This window comes from Aulostomus chinensis, chromosome 10 (assembly GCF_037954235.1).
Source record: "Aulostomus chinensis isolate RoL2024-O1b breed Wild chromosome 10, RoL_Achi_v1.0, whole genome shotgun sequence".
Taxonomy (NCBI): domain Eukaryota; kingdom Metazoa; phylum Chordata; class Actinopteri; order Syngnathiformes; family Aulostomidae; genus Aulostomus; species Aulostomus chinensis.
This window is the reverse complement of record NC_141329.1, coordinates 8,775,190-8,800,863: the sequence shown is the minus strand read 5'-3', so window position 1 is coordinate 8,800,863 and position 25,674 is coordinate 8,775,190. Positions and strand designations below refer to the sequence as shown.

The following is a 25,674-nucleotide window of genomic DNA, read 5'->3' as shown; positions in this document are numbered from 1 at the left end:
ACGCGGCTCATTGGGAATAAAGTGACATGTATTGAATTTTTAAAAAAAAATCACATTTTATCATCCAGGGTTCCTTCAAATTGAATCAAGAATTTTCCATTTCCTTTCCCCTTACCAGACATTCCCTCATCTATCTACAGATGCAAAGAAAAGTTTTCATGTCAAAATTTAGCAATGCACATTTAACCAAAACTAATGAGCTAGGAGGTTTGAGACAACATAATAAAAAAAAAGTGACTTTTCTCTGTGAATTTCCAAAACTTCATACATGCAAGTATTTGTGAGGCAAAATTCCACATTTCTTTTCGCAGTTTTTCTGGCTTTATTTACTTTTCAGGCCTGGGGGGAAATTTACAAATTTCTATGAATTTTCTAGATATTAAACTGTCTGAAGACTTGTCTATTCTTTTCTTATGCATTATATATTAATTAGAGTCAATCGCTGCCCAGGGTGTGTAGAAATCATAAGATAAAAATCACAATGGTTAGCTTAGCGCATGAATGCATTGCTGAATTTTTTTTCACCACTTTGTTACGGCAGCAGCACTAATTTCCTGAGCAACTTATCCCTCCACCAAAGACACACACGTCGTAAGCGTTTTAAATTATTTCTTTATTTATATATATATTTATTTATTCATCTCAGTTTGGTTGATATTCTTTTTAATCATTGTTGCACTTTAGTATTTTTGTACTCAACAGAAAGGAACATAAAAACAGAAAGGCAAAAATGAACCAATATGATAAAGAACCAGGAGTGGAGCACAGAGCTGGCCTGCTGAGAAGGGGAGGCTGTGATGGAGAGATAAGGAGGACTAAGAGGAGGTGAAACAAAAGAAAGGAAGAGGAAGAGTCAGGGTTTGGGGTTTGATTAAGCAGAGGGTGTGTGAAGCAGCTCTCTCCTCCCCAGTTTGCCTGAATCACGTGCAGTGCTTTCCATTCATTCACTGGAGTTTTCCTTTCCTGTGTCTCTCTAGACTGTCATATTATACATTAAAAACACTCTCCACTCCAGTCATTCCCTTACCCGCTACTCACTCTCTCTCTTTTTTTGGCGTGGCGGAGCAGGAAAGACCTGGATGAGGAACAAATAAAAAGCTGGAATTCTTCTGCCACGTGAGACACTCAGAGTTTGTTATGATCGAGTTCATGTCACGAGTCAATCTGACCTCATACTAAGGTATTCAAATCCTCTGTTCTTTCCAGAGTGCACACTGGGTAAACAGGAAGTGATAGTGCAAATGGAAAGCACGGGCACTGCACCACAACAACAGCTCTGACTTGTGCAGCCTTTTATTGTGAAATCCAGCCAGTATGAACATTAATAACTCCTACCCTTTGCAACCAGTCTCCTGCTGGCGCAGATGTCGACTCAATATGGAGCGCTAGTTCATATAGGATGATAAATTGAGGACAAATCATGACATTAAAAGTAGGGGGAGGAAAACAATCCTCTGCTGTGGTCCCCAGTGTGCTGCAGCCTCCATTTAGGGCACCAAGTAGAGACCCTGGTAGACGTTTAAAGCTTGAAGTCCTCTGCTGTGGAAGTCCAATTTAAAACAACCTACGATCTCCTACTGTCATCCCCTGAAATAGTTCCCTTTTGTGGTTTGGAGGCGAATCCCGGTGTATCCAACATCTGTTCATAGCTTCTTCCGATCTTCTTTTCCATGCTTAAGAGGGACCAAAACAAGGTTAAAGGAAAAAAACAAACAAAAAAAAACAAACAAAGGAGTTGAGTTATAGCTGTAGAATCCTCACTGGCTGTCAAGGCTAGCCAGGGGGAGGAGCATCACGTCCATCATCTGTTCAGAAAAGTTGGTGGAGGATCACAGCAGATAAGAAGGGCAGCAATAGAGAAAGTAGTGGGTTTGTCCGTCTCCACACTTGTGATGTTTTTGGATGATATGTCAGCTATTTTACAGGTTTTTTTTCTTCCCTTTGTTTTCTTGTTAATTTTTTTTAATCTTTTTTTTTTTCCTCGAGTATCAAGTCTCTGTAGCACCCGAACCGACCCAGACAAAGCCCAAAAAGCCTGACCCTGTATAGCCTGCCACAACTACCCCAGTAACACAAACAGGCCTGACATCAACAAGAATGACAGTCACGACATCAAACGAAATGATACCTTAAAAAGCAACACAAAATAATTACTCTCCTCTTATTCAAGTGTCTCGATAGAATAATAATATTATTAAAACAAATAAGAACAATTTTTTTTTTTTTAAACGACACAGAAAGAGCCCAGTCTCTCTTCTCTCTGTCCTCTTTTGGCTGGAAAAAAAATGTTAAGAAAAAAAAAAAGAAAAAAAAAAAAGAAAGAAATAGCAAATATTTTTGAAGACAAAAAAGAAATACAAATGACGAACAATATAAAAAAATGCCAACCCCCCCCCCCCAAACATCTAAAAACAAAATGACAAAAAAAAATTTGATACAGAAATTGCAAAAGCGTTCTATACATGGCATCACTGTACAAGGAAAGGAGCAAATGTCTGGTATATCTACCTACAATGCAATACACTGTCACTGACATGGGAGAGAAGGATGGAGAAATGGGGGTGACACAGGAAGGGGGGGTGGGCAAGAGAGAGAAGTGAGGAAATGGACAGGAGGAGGACAGCTTGAACTGAAAGTGCAGAATTACTGATGTAATCCAAAAATGAGACAAACAAAAAAAAAGTTGTCTTACTTGCAACAAAGAAACTGTTTTTCATTTAATAATAATAATAATAATAATAATAATAATAGTAATAATAACATAATAATAATCAAAATAAAATGTCTTTTATGGAAAAACAGTAATAAGAGTAACAATATTGACCATAATGCCTACATGGACATTAGCCACAAAAGATGATTTGTTAAAAGAAAACAAGAGCCAGAAAACAAAATGAGAGCTGGTTTGTCCTGTGCGATGACACTGAGCTCCGTTTTTGGAGAGAGCCTGACCCAAGACCACCTGACTGAGAGGGGCTGCGGCCGCAGAGATTACAGCCCGCTCCGGAATGATCTGCCGTGGGCAAGCAGAGGATTGGACTGAACCTAACGGACACCTTATCCCCTGCTCTCATCCCTTCTTCTCAGTTATACATACACACACACACACTCTTTAAGTAAATACTTTGGATTTGTGGCAACAGCGTGTGCGTGTCTTTGTATTGTTGAACTCCATGTTCCTGCGAGTATGACGATCCATTGGCCATGAGGCACATAATGAAGACGTGAACTGAGGAGAGCATGAGGGGTGAAAGGGGAGGTTAAGTTCAGGGCGCAGCAGGTCAGAGTAGGAAATGTTGGAACCTCGATTTGCCCATGATGGGAGGGAGGGAGGGAGTTGGGGAAGAGAGACAGCCTGCAGGAATGATCGCTGGGATGTCTGTGCAGAAAATGCTGGCACTTTGACCTCTGAACCCTGAGGCCCCACCGCTCTTATGTCTACACCCACCCACGCTCCTCCATTCTCTCACGCAGACTGCCCTCCCACAGACAGATGGAGACACACAGATGGACATAAGGTGCCCCTGCTCGGGCAGACAACGGTGGTTTGGTGTGATGCTGCTCAACTCAAGTCAACACAACTCAGGATGCTTGATATGGACCGCTGTACACAGGATATGCCGCTTCCTGCAAGACACACATGCAAGTCATCGTCAAGGGGTTTCATCAAGCTAAGCTCTTTCTCCCTTTCTTTGGTGATGAGAGAAACATGTCGCAAAAGTTGAGAAAATAATGACCAAACCTGTGTAAAATGAGGTTAATCACTAACAGATCCTTCTTTGATCTCACCATGAAGGACAGCTCTACTCTCCAAGGCCTCCTTTCTCCCCTACAACGCTGGGGGGGTTTACAGGTTTGTGAACCTTTTGAACTGCTACAAGGTGCGTTTAATTTGCAATTTTTTTGGTATTTGGATGATTTAAAAGAGGTTGAGGTTAAAACAACTCTACCTCTGTGAGTAGTCTCTAGCTGTGTTGCTTTCCCCCTTATGGACATTCAAATATATTCAAAAAGGTGCTGGCATCAATTAAAAATATAACTGAGTTAATCCCAATAAAAACAACAGTGCAATACTAGTACTTTGTTTTTGTTTTTTTTTGGGGGGGGGGGTGAAACAAATACTAAGATTATTTTAAACTGTATGAATATTCCCTCAGTTTAAATGACTACTGTAAAAAAAAGATTATTTGCTGAGTAAAATCCTATCAGGGAGTGTAACTAGTTTGTGATTTTGTTGCCACCTTGTGGTTGTGATGTCATGGCTGGCCTGCAAATGCAGCTGGGAGAAATCCGCCTTCTGTTTACTGACGTCAAAAAGGTGAAGACTTGTTTTGAGTTCATCTCTTTCGTCCTGCCCATGACACTAACAATGGGGTTTTGCTTTGTGCTGCCATTTGTTCTGCCTGATCTACTTTGTCATGCTGACTTGCAGACCACTGAGGATCGCTGAACTGTCAGCTCTCCGGTCTTTGCAGGACTGTGTTTGGAACTATTTACATAAGCGCCATCAAACCCTCTGTCACGGGGAGACGCTGTGTTTACTCTCCCTGTAATAACACGCAGGAACGTTCTGCTATGCTCCGCATGCATTTGGTAAACAACCATGAAATAACATCAGGTGGAAGTTGGTCATATGATCATGCGTCTGCGTCTTTAAATGGGATATCAGGGTGTAACAGTATTAAAATGACGTGATAACTTAGAATGGACTGAATCAACTCAATTTTACAGTAATTACTACAAACAGTACAACATTTTCTGCCCTGGAGATTGCTTTATGTGTTGTTTTTACAGAGTACATCAAAGCTGATGTGCTGTGATAAGGATTTCAGACACACAAAGGTCAAAACAATAACAACAAACTGATAAAAAGAAGCTGGGTGATACGGCCTATGAATACTAGCGCAAATTATTTGTATGTCCACCTATGCAAAATAAATAATGAATCTCCTCTAAAGCATTTGTGTCTATTGAGACAGCGTTTAACTTGGGCAATAAAAAAATCTGAATACATTTCCAAATACGCTCAACTTCTTCAACATTGATGCAAGTTTAGTTGCTGGCGTACCTGTGCTAGACCCCAGCCTGCTCCATGCTGTACTGCAGGTCAGGGGGCTTGTAGCTGAGGAGCATGTCACTGGTGCAGGAGGAGGGGTAGCAGGCTGCCGCATGGAGCTCCCCCTCAACATCACACACTGCTTGAGACAAACATTTAATTACTGGGATGAATTCAAAACAAAAACAAAAAAAAAAATCAAATGAGATACTGCATGTCTTCGACTGACCTGACTCTTCCCGCTGACGCAGCTGCTGGCTTCCTGTCAGGGACGTCTGGCTGAGAATGTCCGACATGCGAGCAGAACTTAGCGCCTTCCCAGCCAACAGGCTCATCCCAGACATAGGCTCAGTCTGGTCCTGGACAGACAATCAACCATTTTAGTCAAAAATAAGCAAGCATCTCTTAAGGGTCAGACCTTACAGGGTGTCAAAAACATTTAAATGAAAGAATACTCAGTTCTTTCAGTCATGCAAACACTTGGTTGCCTTCTTCACTTATCATCCAACTACATGAGGGGCTCCAGTTCAAAGCCTTTCACAATTATGAAACACAATTATGAGCCCAGCATCCCAATTCATCATGCTTTCAATTATCATGAGCATGCGATATCTGTGGTCTGTATGAAGTACCAGTGCACTGTCACTCACATAGGCGTCATCACAGGTCTGGATGGTGTGATGGCGCTGTAACTGTCCTCGGGACCTGTAGGCGTCACCCTGGGGGCCTCGTGAATAGCCCATACCATTATGATCAGGCACCTCCATGGCCTGCCCCGGGGGTCTGCACTCCACATGTTCAGAGTCTGACAGAAAGCATTTGGTAAATGTGGATTTTCCTGTTAATGTTACACAAGTTCAACTAGTGTGTGTGTGCAGGCTTTACCTCTAGTTGCAGGAGGATTCCTTATATAGCCGTGCCTGTGTGTTGGAGAGCTGTAGGGAGGAGTTCCTCCGCGGGGAGGCCCGAGGAGCTCATGACCTTCCCCTGCTTTGGCCAGCAGCCCCTCGTGTGTGTGGTGATAGGCAGCCGGTGCCTCATCCTCCTCCATGCTCTCTGAATGGGGCAAGCTAGGGCAAGGGGCCTGGGCTGGGTGTGGCTGTGGCTGGACCTCTGGGGACTGGATCTGGAGAAGGTGATGGTAGTGTTGGCCTCCTGAGGCACCTTGTGGCGCCGGTGGTTCCAAGCTCTCACCCTGGCTTAACTGGCGCAGAAGCAGCATCTCGTCATACTCTTGGGGTGCACCACTGGGTGGTGTGGGAGGGGCAGCACACGGCCGGGGGCTCTGCCTCTTTAGCAGAGCAGCCAGGTCCTGTGGAGGCAACCTGGGGTCTGCGTGACCCGTTAAAGAGTGGCGGGGTGAAAGGAGGCCTTGCAGAGTAGGGGTTACGTGCTGTTGTGGGGGGCGGTAGTCCAACGGAGTGGGGGAAAGCAGGGCTTGTTGTAGTGTAGATGGTGTGCCATAACTGCTGGTCCCCACTGCCCCACTCTGGTAACCCTCCAGGCCAGGGACTTTGAGAGAGGCCCCCTGCAGATAGGGGCTGTAAGAGCCTACCACTCCAGAGGTGCCCCGGGAGGCTGCGTCACCAGAGAAAAGGTGCGGATTGAACTGGGCTTGGTCATAGCCTGAAGTGAAGCGGCCCAGGCTCCGACTGGACAGACAGAAGAAATGCAACTCATTAGCAACACAAACATTAATCCTATCCTCGATTCATCTACAGCAGGCCTTCATGACATCACTACACACAAGGTGGGCCCATCTCAACACATCAGGTCCTGTCTGGCTTCAAGTATTCACTGAGAGGTGCCCAGACATTTCCAAAGGCCAAATACTGATGAAGAAAGTCTGTGACCACTGTGACATTCTCTCAGTGAAGCCAGTCCTGTTAGAGGGGGCTAATTAAGGAGACGTGAGGTACAGTAACATGATGACTGATCTACTCCACATGGTGGGACCTCAATATGTACTGCCACAACACACACACATCTAATCACTCACCCAAACACAAGGAGGCGGAGAATGCCTTGATGATGTCATCTCAGCAATGTCCATGAGGCATTTTCATTAACTCTATAGTCAGCGATGGTAACCACAATCCTAATAGCCTGTACTTATTCATTACACGCTTAGCTTGAGCTAAAGTATTATAACAATCAGATGTTTCATATACACATTGCGGAACATTGGGTGAGACAGCAGAAATGGAAAACAGATGAAACAAGAATGATATTAATGAGAAAAAATGGCATGAGCATGTTCAGAGCCTTGAGGTCACGCAAAGAGATGAAAAATAATTTAAAATAAAAGATACATGAGACTGAAAGAGTCCATTGACACTGGAGCAGGTTTTTGGCAACCATCAAAGTACGTGAAGTCAGGATGGTTAAGGTCACCTGTGCGTCTCTGCATTGTCTGCGCTCAGCTGCTTCCCCAGAACTCTGTGTCCACACGGCGTTGACAGAAAGCTGCCCTGTCTCTGTGGCCCACCTCCGACCTCCACTTCTTGCACCTGAATGGTTACCTGAATAAATAACCATGGTCTGTTAAAAGTTTGTTTAATTTACTATCAGATAGAATTTACTGAAATAGCAAGACAAATAACTGAGACCTCACCTGCTGTTGCTGAGGTACACCCTGTGCTAATGGGACACTGGGCCGGGCATTTGCTGCCTGCTGATTGGTCTGTAGAGAAACTCTAGGGAGGCCTGTGGGGGGTGGGCTGCCACTCTGGCCCTGGTACAGCGATGGAGCACCATGCTGGTAAGGTACTGATGATGGACCTAATAGGAAAGGAGAACAACAACGTAAATACCAAATAAAATCTCTCTAGCAGCAACAAAAAGTTTTTCCACTAGTACATCCAATGTGAGGTTCATCAAGGTATTAAGCATGCCTGGACGGGTGCCACTTATATTGCTATTCCTTTTTTCAGCCATGTGTTCGGCTTGAAAACACGCAGCAGCTAAACCAAAGCACCTACACCAGTTAGAAGGTAAAGAGGTTTTCAAACACCCTCGGAGTAGCATTACTAACCATGCGCTTGCATGATTCCTGGAGAGCCAGGCGGAGGGCTCTGATTGGGTTGTCTGAAGAGGTGGTTGCTGGGATGTGTTGGCGGAGGGCTTGATGGCTGGATACGCAACCTGAGGGAGGAGAGCACCGAGTAGGAGAGGAGAAGAGAGAGATATGACAATGATGTAACACTTCTGTCGATAGTGCTGCACCACAAGTTCATTATTCATCGTTCAATAGCGGATGACTAATATGCGCGTGTGTGTGTGTGTGTATGTGTGTGTGCGCGTGCATGCGTGTTTACCTCTGGAGCTGGTGGGTTAGGTGACTGGGCTGGCTCTCTCCATGGCCTAAAGACAGACCCTGCAAATAAAGAGAGAAGGACATGTGACCGCTATTAACTTCATTATCACTACCTGAAGCTGAAAGTGTGAGGTGATGATAAACTGTACGTGTGTGCTGTTTGCCTTGCTTGCTGGCCATCAGCCTTAAGTAATTCACACTAGGTTACAAGAGGGGTGCAACCTGGGTTGGGTTTTAAAGAGCAAACTTTTCAGGAATTATAGTTACACCTAATGTTGTTCCTCAAAACAAACCTGCTGGACTTTATGCAGCTGAGAACGTAGATGTTCATACCTGGATTTGCTGGTGGAGGATTTGTTGCTCTTGCTGGTAGAGGACATGCTGTTGCTGGGTGTGCTCCAGGAGTCGCTCGTCCTGCTGGGCAGCATACATTTTTTGGAGCTGCTCACACTCCTGTTGTATTAAGAGATGTTAAATTTAGATGCTTTCTAAGAAGTTTTATATATTTTTAAAAAGTGTTGGAGAAAAAGGCCATTTTACAGCCATATTTCACCCAAAGTACAATTCAAGTACTCACCAATAGGTGTCTTAAGCTCATTAAGACATATTTTAACCTTCTTCACTCCTTCTTTATGACTCAAGAATACAGAAAGAGCCAGCCACGTATATTTAGCTTGAAACTACTGACCAGCGTCAGCTAACAGCAAAACTCTTTCCGCATTTGCAAACAAGTGACATAGCAGTGGTAAAACATCTTTGTGAATTCAACATCCCCAATTTATGACTCCTTGAAAGGACTTTTGGGTCAAGTACTGTTTTTAGTGATTCGTTTCCGAGGTCAATATCTCATCCGTGAACACGTACACTGTTTTCCTGTAGTTTTTTCTTTTTACAGGCATTTTCTGGGTTAAAGGAAGTCTCTATTGCCCTCTTTGCCCATATTAACCCTCTGAACACTTGAGGGTGATGATAATCCCAGCGCATCAGTACTGGCCCCAAAATGAGGCACCAACTGCAGACATGATGATTATCCTCTCTATGTATGCGTCCCATGGGGCAAGGTAAGCTCATTGCAGTGTTAAAGCAAATGAAGTGATGTACAAAGAACTAGTTTGAGGTTTTCTCAAGTTCATGACCACATCTGACCTCACCTTAAGAAAAACTCTGTGGCGTCAAACGGTGCCAAACCTGCCAACTATGAGGAAACTTCAGGAGTACCACACCACCAAAATTTTTGCTTCCTACATAGTCTTGTTTTAGTAGCTGTTTCATTTCCAAAATAACAAGTGACTGCTAATCTTCTGGTGTCGACTGTACACACGGCGAACATGTAAGCTTGCTTGAATAATGCATGGATCTCCTGAAGACCTGAGCTGAACTCACTGTGCAAGAGATGAGTAATGGATCTCAACTCCCTCGCGACAGCGAGTCACTGTAGTTTTGAAAGATCTACTGCTCTACCCTGATATCCCTACAGCTTGTTACCCTGCAATGAGTGTGTCACTGCAGTGTGAGGTAGCCGTGGCGGCAGCAGAGCTCTCTGGAGTTCTGTACCTGGAGGTAGCAGGGAAACTGGAACACTACATTAGACTTTGTGTGTTCCATAATGCAGCTGCTCGAATGTGCAGTGGTCCAAACAAGTTGACTTCTCGCGTTACAGCTGCAGTGAGCTCGTTCCTTCATTCACTTGTCAAAGTTTGTAACCATGGGCGGAATGTAAATCAGATGTCTCCCTTGAGTTTCTCCTTCAGCTCATCCATAGAGAAGCCTTTCCTTATGTAGTGAAGTAAGGGTGAATGCTAACTTTCTGGTTGAGCCATTCAGAGACGCCAATTCGAGATATGACACATGAAATGTTAGCTTACTGCAATCAGCCACAAATTGCTCCTTTAACTTAGTCCTAGATAATGGCAGTGGTTCAGTGAGTGAACCAGTGAGTGCTTGCTTTTGGATTGCTGTCTAGCTCAGCTTAGAAAGTACAGCTCTGCAGTGCTCTTGTTCTTGGCTTCCATCCCCAAGTGAGCTGAAACTGCATCACACTAGCTGCAATGCATTACCAGTTCTGCACTTTTCTCCTTGTGTTTCATTATTATTTGCTAACCTCTATCACTGTCTATGGGTTTTTTTAATATTGGTTTAATATTAGTCCTGATATTTGAGCGGAAGCTTGTAGTTATAAAACATAAGAGGACATGAATGTGCAAATATACGGGAAACTTGAAACCCAAATTTAGGGATGTTGACGAATTTATTTTTGACATTGAGTAACTGCACACATGCATAACACATTTTGTTCAATTAAGAAAATTAATTTCCTCCTGATATCTGCTCGATATTTAAAGAAGCGATGTACCTGCTTGAGTTGCTTAATGAGGCTGCTGTTCTCTAGATGGGCCTTGAAGGCTTGAATGGTGGCAGCTCCATCAGAGAACCGTCTGACAGGTGAGAAGCGTTCCATGGGGAGATGAAGGGTGTTACAGTCTTTGTAGCTGGATCTGAGGGTGGGACCACAAGAAATTGACAAAAACACACAATAAAGACACAAACACATGTGCGCGCACAAACACAGACACACACACACAGAAACAAAGTGACAGATAACAGGGACAAAATGAAATAGACATATTCAGCCACACAGACAGATGATGGACACAAACAGACACATAAGAGGCGTAAGCTCTCCACAAAATATGACAAATGAATCAAATTGTTTAGTGGTGAAACACAAAGTGTGTAAATAAAAAACAACAACAACAAAAAACCTCCATTAGGACGTCAAAGCTCATACTGCTCTATCTTCTGAATTCCTGAAGGAGTAATCCTTGAAATGATTATTTTTTTTTAGGCTGTCATATAGGGCTGCAGAATTCATTGAATTAATCAAAATCAGAATTTAGTTTCACAATATAATCTCTTCTCAAGTATGTGGGTGCTGCAGAGATGTCTTGCCTACAAATCATGGTCAACAGACATCTTTGTTTAATATGGATACCCAAAAATCACCCCATAAATATGTCAATGAAGATTTCAAATTAAACGACAACAGAACAGAATCCATCAGTCGAGTCAGATTAATTGCATTTGAATATTTATATTTTTTTGCCAAGATCATGCCTGTCACTCATGACAGGGGAGGAGAAAGGAGTTCTAAAGCTTGACAGTTGGAAGCTGTGCTGTACAGGAGACTGCTTGATAACAGCCGGACATCAAGGCTTTGTCTATAAATTAAGTTTTTCCTTCACTTGCCATTAATACCAGATGTGTCTAAGTGCAGTGTACAGGAGCAGATATGCTAATCTTCATATTAGACAGCATGTAAATGTCCGAATACTTCATAGAAACTTGTTCCCTGGAAGCAGATCAGTATGGGTTTGTCATGATCAAAGAAGCAGTGTCTAGTTCTCAAGTGGTCCACATCGATCACAATTCAACAGAGCTGCTTTCTTCAAACCCGTAAAATTTTATAAATCCAACACCATTTTAAATTACAAAAAGTTAAGCTTATCATTGCACCAAAATATGAAATTAAATGAGGAGAAGAAAGAGAATAAAGTGTCTCAAAAGGCAATAGAGACAACAGCCACACTGCGCCACTCCCATCATATCAGACCTCTACTGGAGAGACCATTACAATGATACTTCTGATATTGGTGAGTACATAGTTGAACTATTTGTTACTTATCTCTTAAACAGGAAATGATTCTTTGAACATAAAGAGTACCGGAAACATGTTGCATTCACATGAAGTTAACGGGACGACTCAATCCACCTTCGCACTTCTATCCGCATCACAACTAAGCGAACTACCCTGAAGACAGCTCACCCTGCTGCTCGCCTACGGTAAGAAGCTATGAGACAGAACCAGGTAAAGTTGCCTAACCTACCGTTTTCAAGGTAACAACACACCTTCTCTGCATTATAGTCTTTAAGATGAAAGTTGTCGCCTCAGCCAGCAATTTTTGTACTCACCAATATGTCAAAAGGCTGAAATCTGGAGGTCTTTAACACCAATGATTTAGCTTCGAGGGCGCTAAGTCCATCAAGTACCTCCCCGTTCCAAGTTTGAGAGGGAGAAACTGTTTCTTTGAATCATGATTTACTGGTGATGAAGATTTCAGTCATGTGCCACAACCGCAACCTTCAGAGACACTATTGACAGAATATCAGCAGTGTGTGTGTGTTTTTGTACTTGCTACATATTGAGGACTAGAATACGTATTTAACCAACAGAGTGAGGACTTTTTAGCTGGTCCTCACATCTTCAAAGGGCCGTTTGAAGGTCAAGAATTGGTTTTAGGGTCGAGGTTAGAATCTGGTTCTGGTTAGGTTTAGGGTCAAGGTTAGGGTCAGGCAGTCAGTTGAGATGGTTAGGTTTAGGGTGAGGGGCTAGGGAATGTATTGCGTCAGTGAAAGTCCTCACAAAGATATAAGTACAAGGATGTGTGTGTGTGTGTGTGTGTGTGTGTGTGTGTGAGAAGGATAGATGAGAGGGTGAGGCCTAATTTGCGCCTCAGTATTTCATGTTTGAGTCTGTGAGTTTGTGCATATACAGCTCGGAGCGGGTGTGTCCCCTCACCGGGTGTGTGTGTCAAGGGCCCAGCCCACCCTCTGGCGGGGGCCCTGAGGCCGCTGGGACTCTGCAGAGGGCTCGCCATGCGATGTGCTCATGAGCGCGTGCGTCGTGTGCCGCTTGCAGCGGTTCGCCAGGTACCTGGGCCGCAGGGAGGGGGAGGACGGGGGTGAGGGTGGGAGACAGGAAGCAGCGCTGGTCAGCTCTCTGTCCTCATTGGCTACAGGACACAGGGGGGAAAAGCCCACCCCTTCCCACTTCTGCCAATGGGTGCCATCATTCATATCATCTTAGCCAATCATAAAAATAAAAAGTAAGATTACACCACAGATTGATGTTATAGCTTATTATGGTAATCCCACAACCCCCAGCTACCAATTTAAGGATGGGACAGTTTGCCATTTTTTTTAATTCATTGTTTTTGCAAGCTTCAGAGTTAGCAAAGCTGTGTGAGAAAGAGTGAAAGAGAATAATTTGGCACTTGCTGAAATGAGAAAGATAAGGAAGCGCTTGGCTAAAGAGTTTGAGAGGTAGACGGATTTGACTGGATTTGGTGGCAAATTCAGTTTAGAACTGTAGAAGAAGGCACTTGCACGATGGTGAAAGGAGGAGAGATGAAGGAAGCACCACAGAAAGAGTGGCAACCTCCAATGGGAAAGAGCAGAGCAGCCGAGCGGCACTCACTCCCAGCAACCCAGGACACCAGCGAAGTCTACAGAAAGTGCTGTCGGAAAAAAGATCTGTGGGAAAAACCATTACCTGGACTTCTGAGTCCAAGGCTTCTTGTACAAAAGCTGTTCCTCTCCTTACTGTGTCAAAGCTCTGATTGTGGGCAATTTTGAAGTTCTCCCATTAACACACTCGTATTGAATATGTCCACAATAAGTTGTCTTCGGTCATCTGGATGTTTATCTGAGAAAATAATTCGCTTATATTGGTAGAGACCCCATTCCCCTATTGTCACAGGTAACAGGCGTTTCCCAAGCATCCAGTTTTGACAGCATCTCTCTATAGTATATCCCATCACCACCAAGTGTCCCTGTGAGTTACCTCTGAACTGCCTCTTGGTCTGGTTCTCCGTCTGAGCCCTCCTCATCCACCGGAGCTACTGCAGGGATCGGGTGCTGAATGAGGCAAAGAGTTCACTGGTCAGGAATCCTTCAGGTCTCAGAGGGATGCCACACAATTTGCACATGCAATAACATTGATACATACTGGACTGGCGACAAGTGGTGAGGGCCCCCGTGGCCTCTTTAGGAGCTGAGCATGTAGCTGAATGTTGGCCCCGCCATCGGAAGCTCTTCGACCCAGAGGGCCCATGCCATTGAGTAACTGTAAAGTGGGTGGCTGCAGCAATGACTGCTCCTGAAGGGTGGACGGACACAGGAAATTAGATTGGAAGGCAAAAATCTGTTGTAACGCTAGGAGATTAAAAACACGTTTCCATACATTAATAAACGATTTCCAAGGGCCTCCAAATGCCAGCTGAAGTGCCTTATAACTAGTCTGACTGTACCTTGTACTCCAGCTGCTGTGTGGGCTGCAGGCTCTGTGTAGGCATGAGGGTGTGCATTTGGCCCATTGTAGGAGCCAGAGGAGGGAAAGGGGGCTGTGGCACCGCTCCCCTGGGGAAACCTGGAGGCAGTTTTTGGAGGTCCTCCTGCATCTCTGTCCTGTTGTAGGCATGGCAGGAATGACAGGAAGCGTCAAAGGCTATTTTATTCACTCTCAATATGGCGGATGCTAACACGGGTTAGGTGATGTCTCATTTGCGGCACTTAGTTGCCACTTTTACTTATGTTGTCAGCCAGGAAAAGGTTAAAGCTACTCACGCAAATTCAAAGAGAAATAAATATTTTTGAGAATATACATCGTAATTTCAAATACGGTTGCATTTGCATCAAGGATGGGACAATTTATAAAGTCCTAATACAAGAGATTAGCTCATGTTAATAATTGGTGTACTTGATCAAATATGAACCCAATTCATAAAACAAGCATTTTAAAAGTTGTTCCCTTGTCATCTTGCAGAAAGACCATAAGCATGACACTGTAGAAATTTTCATCATGATGATGTAGTAGCATTATTCTCATATTTATTGCAAAAAGTAAAGGTGAAATCAGCAGTCAACCACACATAGTTCCTGAGGGTACCAGTGAAACTTAATGAGCTGTGTGTGCGTTGTATCATCTCCACCGCTGCTCACGATTAATCAGTCCACACAAAGGTTTTATGTGTTCCACGACTTCAGATTATATCAGACAAAGACATGACAGCATTTACTTTTCCAACCGGACTTCCACCAATACAGGGCAGCAATAAAGATTTTTTTTTTGGATGTAGTTGAGGGCTGGTTTGTCTTTATTCACCTCTGGGGAAAGGGAATCCACAAGTACTCTCTTTTGGAAAATGTTAGCCTTGGTTCAGCCACAACTTGATTCATCTCTACAAGGCTGTTCTCAGCTAGGACCAGTGATGACAGCCTGGTTGCAGACAACTGGCTCTTTATGGCTATCAGGGGTAGGTGATAAGCAACGAGGCCCACACAGTATGACGAGTAGCTGGGAATTCAAGTAGCAGTCGGCGCTACTGTTTATACCAGCCCTACTTCTCCAAATCATCCCAAAAATTCCCAAATTTTCCAACAGTTTAGATGTCTGCTGTAGTTAAACGTGGGATAAAGCTTAAGTCATTTTCAGTGGAACTAAATCCTTACTGAGCTTGTGCTGCTAGCACAGAATGCTAATGTAAGCTTGCCTGACGGTAATTTCTTTACAAACTGCTGTGGCAGCCAGGAAAGCCACATGGTTTTTATGCAGCGTTGTCCTTGTTCAGAGAGAATGCTGTGAGAATACAAATCCCTCAGCTTTCTCTCACTTTTTTGAAATGTCAAATTATCGTGTTAAACGGCCAAATCCAAGTTGAAAATTCTGATATGTGAACAAAATAAATAATTGCAGAAATGTATGATTTAAAAAACTGGAGGTTGTAACAAACTGAGAAATAAACTACATCATCAACTGTATATCAACAGAAGTGCATCCTTATGTTACCTTTGGTCTGGGACCCCCACAGTGTGCCGCCTCATTGAAAGGTATCGCGCCATGGCCTCTGGAGATGGCTCCTCCCCTTCATCACTGTCCAGTGCCATGCTGCCATCCGGCTAAGTAACAAACACACATCAATGCACAAACATTTGTTATGACTGAGGCCCTCTGGGCTTGGCTTTGGCTTGTGTTGCAATATAGCAAAATAGAATATATCCACCTTTAAATGTGTTCCAGTTCAAATGTACATGTCTCAAATTTAGATGCTATTAAAATCCCTGCTGCAATGCAGTAATCTGACGTGTGTGAGTGTTCCGTAGGTTTTGTGAGTCAGCAGTGAGGCTCTGTGTGCGTTATGTTTTAGTGTGTGTTCATGTGTGATTATTGTTTTGAGATTTATGTCAGGCAACATGGACATTGCTTCCTGTAGGATTTAGAATAAACTTCAAAATCCTTCTGCTGACTTACAAGACTCTTAATAATAAAGCTCCATCTTATCTGAAAGAACTCATTATTGCTTACTGTCCTACCAGAGCGCTTTGCTCCCAGAATGCAGGTCTGTTACTGACTCCTAGTATCTCTAAAAACAAACTGGGAGGTAGAGCCTTCAGTTACCAGGCTCCTTTACCGTGGAACCAGCTCTCTCCATGGGTCAGAGAGGCAGACACTTTAACTACATTTAAGTCTAGGCTTGAGACCTTCCTTTATGACAGAGCTTTAAGTTAGGACTGGTTCAGGTAGCTCTGAACCATTTTATAGCTATGCTGCTATAGGCTTAGACTGCTGGGGGACACATCTGGTTACATGGAGCCCTCTCCTCTCCTCTCCTCTCCTCTCCTCTCCTCTCCTCTCCTCTCCTCTCCTCTCCTCTCTTCTCATTTTGAACTGTCATTATCATTATCTGTTGAACTTTGTAGTTTGGCCTTGGTGTCTCACACTCTCTCTGTGTTTCCACCAATCCACCGGAGTTCCATCTCTCTGCACCACCCGCCGCCTGCATCGCCCCCCAACCCCACCTTTTCCCCTGCTGTTAAACTGGCCTGCGCTCCCCTCCCATCAACCAGTCTGCCATCCAGTCCTCCCATTAAGCTGGCCCGCTCTCCCTGTCTCCCTTGCCTACCAGAAGTTTCCTTCTTCAGCTGTTGTTAACATTTCCATGTTTCCCACATTCTGTGTTATAAACTGTTTTCTTGTCTGTAACAACATGTACTGCACGTCTGACCGTCCTGGGTGAGGGATCCCTCCTCTGTTGCTCACCCTGAGGCTTCTCAGATTTTTCTCTGTTTAAAGGGTTTTCTATGGAGTTTTTCCTCAGTCCATGTGAGGGTCTAAGGGCAGGGGATGTTGTTATGATGCCATGTAAAGCCCTTTGAGACAAACTGTTTGTGAAAACAGGCTACACAAATAAAATTGCCTCGCCTTGCCTTACCTAAATGGTAGTAAATAAGGATACACCGATCCATCTTTTTCAGCCATGATACAGAAACCTGGGTGTGAGTGTCAGTTGATACCAATGTCAGATGAATAAACTGCATGTCTCACTGTGTGGAAGAGACTGGGATCTTTCTCTTAAGTGTAAGGCACCTGGCATGTGACAAATACATGCATATTCTGTAAATGTACGGTATATATATATCATACATCAGTACGCTGCTGATGCATGATGTTGTCCAATACTACAGAATTAAATCTAATAGATTAGCTGCATTTTCACCACACAGATCAGATCGTTCTGCATGATGGGCCAAAAAAAGTAGACATGCGGTCTGGGAGTCTCTGCCGTGACCAAAAGACCATCCTGAACTCACCTCAACAATCTGGTTCTCTGGGTTGATGAGCTGGACGTGGGGAACGGTCATGCTAACTGGATTACCCTGCAGATCCGTCTGTGCACACACATACAGGTTCACAGGTCACGTGAGGGTTGGACTAATTTTCAAACAATCCTCTTAGAGCAGAGGGATTTGGCAGATGCAGGTTAAAGCCAATCAACTGCATTCAGTGGACAGACATGATGACTACTGCAGGTCATGCTGGTGCTGTAACTGTCATGTGACACACTGCCGAAATTATCACAGAACTGCAGAAGAAGTCACTTGCATGGCGGTGAAAGGAAGAGAGATGGTGTGTGTGAAAGGCCTGATCATGTCAGAATAATACCACAAGATGTAGTGTGTTCACCTGTACAGCGTTTAGTGGATAGCTAATGGGGCGGGGTGTGGGTGGAGCAACACGTAAGGTCTTGTGTTTCTTGAGGCGGTCAGCCAGCAGACTGTAGATGGCACTGTAGTGATCATATGCATCTGTTTGGAGGGACTAGAGAAGGAAAGGCAGAATCACAGTTTACTCTCTAAAACATCAGTGTTTGGACAATGAAACGATGGAATTTCAAAGACATCGGTATAAAGTGAAGCCCTCTGACCTGAATTGTGCGCTCCCGGTCCAGGCACATCTCAGACATGGCTATCAGCACCTGCTCATTGATGAGTTCTGTCTCTCTTTCGGTCTTCACCTGCTCACACTCTGCGATCAACTGGTTGTGGTTGAGGAAAACATTGGTTGTACACGTTTACCAAAAAGTATTGTTGAAGAATGTTTCTCCAGGTTCATGGTCATTACACAAACCCTGCCAAGCATAAACTGCAATGGTCTAAGAGGGTCTTACCCGGTCAAAGTCTGGGTCTGGGTCTCCTTGCCTCATCCACTTGTTCTTACAAATCTGCTCCATGGTCAATCGTCTGCTGGGCTCCAACACTAACATATGTCTGATCAAGTACTCACAGTCTGTAATGGCACACAAACATATCATATGGAACAGTGACAACAGTGCTGCTTACACTGTTTCAATGGTAGAAAAAGAATACAACAATTGTAGCGCAACACATCTCAACATCTCTTCTGACTTAAACTCTCCAGCAGCATTTTTTGGACACTTGCTGAGGTTTTAGTTCTGATACTTTGAGGCTGTTACGTGTGATTTTGTGTACAGTGGGGCATTTCCTCAACTTACCAACCATTTTGCAAGGCTGGGGTATAAGAGCTAAACTGGAGACCTACCTGTGGACATGAAGAAGGGGATGCGGAACTTTCCGCTGAGGACACGTGCCCGCAAATTCTGTAGAGTGCTGCCATCAAAAGGTAGGGCCCCACATACCAACACGTATAGCACCACACCTAAACTCTATACAGATAGAAGACAAAGTTGCAATTTAGGCTGTTGTGAAATTAAACACTCTGAGCTATTGAGTAAATTTGATTTGACTGTACGTTCTTCCTCATCACTTAAGCCCAACAGGGTCTTCGGCATAACTTATTTTCTACTCACCCATATATCTACTTTAGGTCCATCATACTCCTTGCCCTCAAATAGTTCTGGTGCAGCATAGGGAGGACTACCACACCATGTCTTTAACAGCTGGCCTCGGGAAAACAGGTTACTGAAGCCGAAGTCTGACAGGAGGTGCAGAGGACAGGTTAATTCAACCTCATCACTTTCCTAAACAAATTAAATCAAGCCAAGACACATGCAGACACGGGCCCACACCTACTCACACTAAATATAGTTACCCATCCCCACACTAAGCGCAAACACACACCTGCGATTTTGATGTTCAGGTTGTGGTCCAACAGCAGGTTCTCAGCCTTCAAGTCTCTGTGAACGATGCTGCGGCAGTGACAAAAATGGACTGCTGCAACAATCTGCTTGAACTTCTTCCTGGCATCTTTTTCTGCCATACGCCCATGAGCAACCAGGTGGTCTGCAAGCATAAAGCACAGTTTATGGTACACAGGTGCATATTTTCTCTTATGCGCTTGTTCTGTGCGCTGGCTACAGCATTGCAAATAACTGACAGCACGAAATACAAAGTCCCAATTCTTCTTCCCAAGAAACTGACTGGGTGACATACCAATCTGGTCCAGCATTCTGCTTAAAATTGGTTTGGAAATGTTTACACTGATTTCCTGAGTCTAGCAAGCTTTAACTGGTTAATAATATAATGGCATTAAAAAGAAACCCCTTGAATTTACCATTTTGCAAATGTTTAGACCCCGAATTTGTAGACTGTAGGCGTGTAACTTCCTGAAGGTGAGGTCAAATTGGTCTATGATCTGCACCTTAATGCATTATCAAATTATTATTCATTTGAGAGAATATTTATCTGGATGTTCTTAGGTAAACTGCATGAAGTAGGGAACAACGGTATTGACTGAGCCACTTAACAAAAGAGGCAATTTCATGTTTTTCAGAAAAAAATGCATACACTTTTGCCTTACATCCCTTGTATTGTGCCACAAGGCAAAAACTTAAAAAGGAAACCAAAACAAACCTTAAAGCAGAAAAACAAACTATAACAAAGATGATTCTAATTCAAGTGTCAGGGATTCCCTTACCAAATATCTCTCCACCGCTGGCGTATTCCGTAACCAGGTAGATCATCCTCTCTGTCTCCATCACCTAGGGACACAACCTCATGATAAAAACCAGGAACTGCAGACCCTCTGACAGGACAATGCTAGGCAGTTAACTTGTTACACAACACAATGAGTAAGCACTGTTTGGTGTAGAAAGACTTAAACAAAGCAAAAAGTGGAATTTGTTCAGTGTAGTCTTTAATATATATGCATGTTTGAGAATTTCAACATAAGGAGGATGCATTTTAAAGATGAACTGACAAGCTCAAGTATGTTTAAACTACTCAGGGCTGCTCCAGAAGAAGTTTTGGAAAGGTTGATTTGGTGTTACAACCCCAATAAAGTTGGGCAAGTCTGGGTGAGGAAAATTACACTTACTTCTATTTTCAAGTGGGACATTTTTAGGGAAAAGACTGTGGTTGTTCTGGGCAGCTTCCCGGAGATGTACACCAATATGTGAGTAACTTTCCGTGATTTTGAACTGAAATTTTACAGCCAAACAATGGCAGGTAACATCACCCCTTGGTAAACCAGCACATTTTGCTTTTTCCTATCAGGCCATGGGTGTCAAGTATAAGAACTCAGCTCTGTGGGAGAGTGAGAGCGAGAGCGAGAGTGAGAGAGAGAGAGAGTGTGTACCTGGTAGAGGCGGATGATGTGGGGGTGCTTCAGCAACTTCATGATTTGCACCTCTCTGAAGATCTTTTTCAAGTTCTCATCGTCCAGCTGGGTCTTATCCACTATTTTTATAGCCACCTGGAGGCAGAGAGACAAGAAATGGATAGAGGTAGAGATAAGGGAGTGGGTGAAGAGAAATAAAGGGGAAATGGTCAGGGAAGGAACGGGTATGGAAGAAAGAAGGAATGGTATGAAAGAGTGAGAGGACACAGGAAAAGAAACTTTGTTATATTGTCATGTTAAATCATGCGATATAAGCTCTTGAATGAGCAAAACCCAGACAAAACATTCAAGATGTAATGGTTTTTGGATGATAATTGCATCCATCCATTTTCTACACCACTTATCCATTGAGGATCACGTGAGGGGGCTGGAGCCGATCCCAACCGACTTTGGGCGAGAGGTGGGGTTCACCCTGGACAGCTCACCAGTCTGTTACAGACAAGTCAATTTAGAGTCGCCGATTAACCTAACTTACACGTCTTTGGACTGTGGGAGGAAGCCACAGTACCCAGACAGATACACGCACGGGGAGAACATGCAAACTCCACACAGAAAAGCCCCAGGCTCGAACCCGGAACCTTCTTGCTGTGAGGCGACAGCGCTAACCACTGCACCACTGTGCTGCCTGGATGATAATTACAGACAGCAATTCCAGGGCATACTCCCAGTGCCCTGGAATTGTTGCTGTGATGACACGGTAATCACAGAAGCCACTAATGCGAGTGGGGACTGGAGTCAGACATCATAGAACATACCCTGGCGCAATCAATCCACTGACAAACACAAAAAAAAACCCAAACATATTATGCAAAAATAATAAGCTACCACTTGCAGACGAAGAGGAGCAAAACAGATAATACAGGGAGATACTGGCACTGTAGGACAACTGTGTGTTGTACAGGATGCTTCTCTCTGGATTCCAGCTTGTTTTGGTAACCTGACCTACACACTGACCTTTGACTGTGAGCAAGGCTCTTGCATAACCACTGAGCCCACAACAATAGGCCCGGCAGTGTGGACAATGATGGCGTGTGACAGGAGCTTTGCTCTGCCACTTAGGAATGGCTGGATGCTTTTAATGACTTAATCAAGTGAGGCTAATGGGGCTGCCCAAAAACTTAACTTGTGCCAAAAATAGATGAGCATCTGAGTGAGCAAGCGAGCGAAGTCAATGTGTGTAAACGAAAGAAAGGCTTCCAACACTGACAGATATACAATGGTTTGATCTGTCAAATTCTATTATGTGCCATCCCAAGCTCCCTTTTCCTGATAAACACGAAGAAGCCGGCCGACAAGGCTGACTTCCTGTTGTAGACAGGAAAGGGAAGTCAGGGAGAGCGAACAGGGGGCTCCTGAGAGATCTCACAGCAACATCCACCAATGATGGCATGAGACCAGGGCAGTGTGTGTGTGTGTGTGTGTGTGTGTGTGTGTGTGTGTGTGTGTGTGTGTGTGTGTGTGTGTGTGTGTGTGCACGCGCGTGTTTGCATTTTTGTCTTTGGCTTCTCTTCAAGGACATTGTGCAATTGTGTAAAACATAATTTGGCTTCACGTACCAAGACTTACCAAAGTTGATGCTTTAGACATTTAGATATTCAATGCTGTAGTTTTGCAGACGAGTTATTTACTTAGAAATAGTATCCACAGGGTAAACATGTCTCTAATTATCTTTACACCTGACTCTAAAGTTGTATCAACAAAAAAAAAAAAACCCTCCTGCTTGCATTGAGTCTTTGGTCCCATGACTGACACATAAACCTCTGTAAAACCCCATTCACCCCATTAATTCCCGTGACAATTTATCAACCAACAAAATTTTTTATGGTGACAGGCCTAAATGTTACCTTTGACCTGTGGTATTGAAAATATGGACATGTATTTCTACAAGCATGTTATGCAAGAGTTGAAAAGGGGGTACTGTTTTTTTTCCCTCTCCAAAGATACAGACAAGTACAGAAGCTTCTTTGATGCTACTTGTGCGGTGTCTAATGAATTGCATATCACTTTTTTATCCGTCCCGAAAAATACCAGTCGAATGCCTTTTTGCGATAACTATTTATTCCTAATTTTAAAGAGCTTCATCTGAAAGGCTTTACCTAAAAAGTTCTCTCACAAAAATGTCCCCCAAATATTTAAATTCAAATAAAGTTATTTGTGTAGCAGTGAAAAGACACTGAGAATGAATGTAAAATAGCAAATGTGTGCCTGCTTTTATCCTCTAAAAAACTATCATTATAGCCTTGAAAAACAAACTCAGTCAACCTCCAACATCAAGTGTCATATTGCTCCTTCAATTACAAGACAGTGACCTCAACACATCAACATGCAAGAGCAGCTGGTACCCCGCACAAGTGGGGACCGCGCACTGTACATGACACAACACAACACACCACACCACACACGCTGTGGCTTCACAGTGTATAAGAGGGAACATTTACTGCTGACGACAAAATAATACAGACTTTAAAACCCCTGTCAACTGACAAACAATCCGCTTCAGCTTTGCATATCTTCTGGCTTTGACATGTTCCTGACACACCTGATTTAAATAAGAAATCATTGGGCCTCAGCAGGAACTTTGATGAAGTTCAGTTCAGTTCCCGATGAAGGCCGGTGTGACTGAACAGAACAATTATGATTCGGGTCTATCAACATAGGCCTTCGCTGTTTTTAGAACCCCCTTACGTCTACACCACACGTCTCTCATGTGACCACTAGGCTCCAGATGTAATGACTCCACTTTGGATGAAAATAGACAATGTTTTCATTGGCAAAGACCCAATCCGTTGTTTTTAGTTTTAACTGATGGATTTACTTATGACAGTTTCCAAGAGGTGAAAGTGAGTCACTTTAGAAAGGAGGAGGTCCTCCACGGCCATGCCTTCACTCATGGAGTTAACTATCTCAGGCTGGAGCTCTCCATCCAGTGGCGGAGGGGGAATCGGAAGGATACACAAGCCCTGGCGAGTTCTAAACTGGTCCAAAACAACAAGCAACCTTCTGTGTTGAGTGTGGCCCGATACTGAGCCGAGCGGCCTGGGCTGGATGTGAGAGGCAGAGCCTGAGCTGCAAAGCATGATTTAGAAGTGAGTAAGAGGTGAAGTGAGATATCCATAAGCATGTAAATGCAGGTTATAAACTTGAGGACATTTGTTCGTGGAAGTGGTGTGTGGATGATCTCTTTGTACATGTGAATTCGGATGATGTCAGAGCCCATCATTACATCACTGCCAACACCAGCCAGTTTTTCAAATGACTGTCAGCTTTAATACGACAGTGCAAAACAACAGCTACAATGCACTGCAGGACTCTGGAATTGGTTTTCATTCGTTTCACCTCATGAGTTATTTAGCAAAATGTAAATAATGGAATTACTTTAAAAGAGACTTAACATGAATCAATTACATTGCTGCTTGAATGCTTTTTGTATCTATAAATACAGTTCAATATAACTTTTAAAAGTGTAACAGACTGTTTACGACACAAGGTAATATTAAAGGAAACCATAAAAGGACATGTTTTTCAATTTAGAAATTTGAACTCTAAAAAACAAACATATTTTTATACATTAGATTCGTGCACCTCCAACATTCCTCGCTTTTAAATCATCCATTTATTCCCCAGCTATAATTCGGTTAATCCACTGCCATCAGAGGCGCACTGCTTAGTCTTAACCCATATCACAATTAGTTTAATCCATTTCACACACACACACACACACACACCTTGGTATGTAGCTAAAATAATGGATTGCATGTGTTGGTGTTGTGTGTGAGTGTATGAGTCTTGAAGATATCATGTAGTGTCACACACACACACACAAGATGAGATCAAGGCAGGTCTGCACAAGTCGTACCATTCGATGAGTGTATTATGCACACACAGAAATTAAGGAGCACCAGCAGTATGAGTCAGCATGATGCCTTTCAGAGGTGTTCTACTCGTGTGTTGTACACTCGTATGAGTGTGTATGTGTGGAAATGACTCAGCTGACTGTGTCAAGCTGAAAGTACAGAACTAGGGACATGTTACAGTGAGGGAAAACTGGACATCATGTTCATTTAAAAAAACAAAAAACATCTTCATAGTGAGGACTACATTTGACAGCCATTTACTTTGGAGGGACTCGTACACTTCACAAAAGCTAGTAGATTGGGTGAGGGTTTGTGGCAACTATTTTTGAACACACTCCCATCATGATATGAAATGATACAGTTGCTTGCCAAATTATTAGGTTGTATCAAAAAAATGCCCCCTTCACGAGGATCGTTATGTTCCGATTGAGGGAGACTGATTTATTTGAGTGGTCCATTCGAAGGCTGTAATGTACGATGCTGTTGAATTGTGTTGGTTTACAGTGAGAGGTATTTCAAAAAAAAAAAAAAAGCGGACAAAATATGCTTTCTGAACTGGAGAGGTAAATATTCCAAATTGACTCACACTGCACATTCAAAACTCACCTGTTCAAAAAGGCCTACTCATAACACCACCTAATGTGCTGTGTGGTCACGGCTCCCTTGTGTTACTGTTATTTCAACCCTCCTTACTCATGTTTGCCTTCCCTGTGTCTCGTCATATCTCATTTACTCA

General features: G+C 43.5%; 1 protein-coding gene across 4 annotated transcripts in view; it reads right to left on the bottom strand.

Annotated features, from left to right (window-relative positions):
• Positions 1-579: 579 nt before the first annotated feature.
• Positions 580-25,674, bottom strand: part of sik3 (SIK family kinase 3) — a 32,902-nt gene continuing 7,807 nt past the window's right edge. The window contains exons 2-26 of one of the 4 annotated variants that reach the window (XM_086215892.1): positions 21,043-21,159; positions 20,383-20,446; positions 19,587-19,748; positions 19,316-19,440; positions 19,048-19,171; positions 18,656-18,774; positions 18,413-18,523; positions 18,172-18,306; positions 17,799-17,876; positions 15,997-16,106; positions 14,459-14,615; positions 14,158-14,307; positions 13,993-14,066; positions 12,949-13,083; positions 10,726-10,867; positions 8,706-8,825; positions 8,374-8,432; positions 8,091-8,200; positions 7,671-7,837; positions 7,451-7,578; positions 5,942-6,708; positions 5,707-5,861; positions 5,286-5,415; positions 5,069-5,198; positions 580-3,627 (exon numbers count right to left, since the gene is read on the bottom strand). In XM_086215892.1, the coding sequence (XP_086072018.1) occupies positions 5,074-5,198; positions 5,286-5,415; positions 5,707-5,861; positions 5,942-6,708; positions 7,451-7,578; positions 7,671-7,837; positions 8,091-8,200; positions 8,374-8,432; positions 8,706-8,825; positions 10,726-10,867; positions 12,949-13,083; positions 13,993-14,066; positions 14,158-14,307; positions 14,459-14,615; positions 15,997-16,106; positions 17,799-17,876; positions 18,172-18,306; positions 18,413-18,523; positions 18,656-18,774; positions 19,048-19,171; positions 19,316-19,440; positions 19,587-19,748; positions 20,383-20,446; positions 21,043-21,159 (3,564 nt within the window). In that variant the 3' untranslated portion in view covers positions 580-3,627; positions 5,069-5,073. The remainder of the gene's footprint in view (positions 3,628-5,068; positions 5,199-5,285; positions 5,416-5,706; positions 5,862-5,941; positions 6,709-7,450; positions 7,579-7,670; positions 7,838-8,090; positions 8,201-8,373; positions 8,433-8,705; positions 8,826-10,725; positions 10,868-12,948; positions 13,084-13,992; positions 14,067-14,157; positions 14,308-14,458; positions 14,616-15,996; positions 16,107-17,798; positions 17,877-18,171; positions 18,307-18,412; positions 18,524-18,655; positions 18,775-19,047; positions 19,172-19,315; positions 19,441-19,586; positions 19,749-20,382; positions 20,447-21,042; positions 21,160-25,674) is intronic. The other 3 variants (XM_086215893.1, XM_086215894.1, XM_086215895.1) reach the window with 3 other exon arrangements.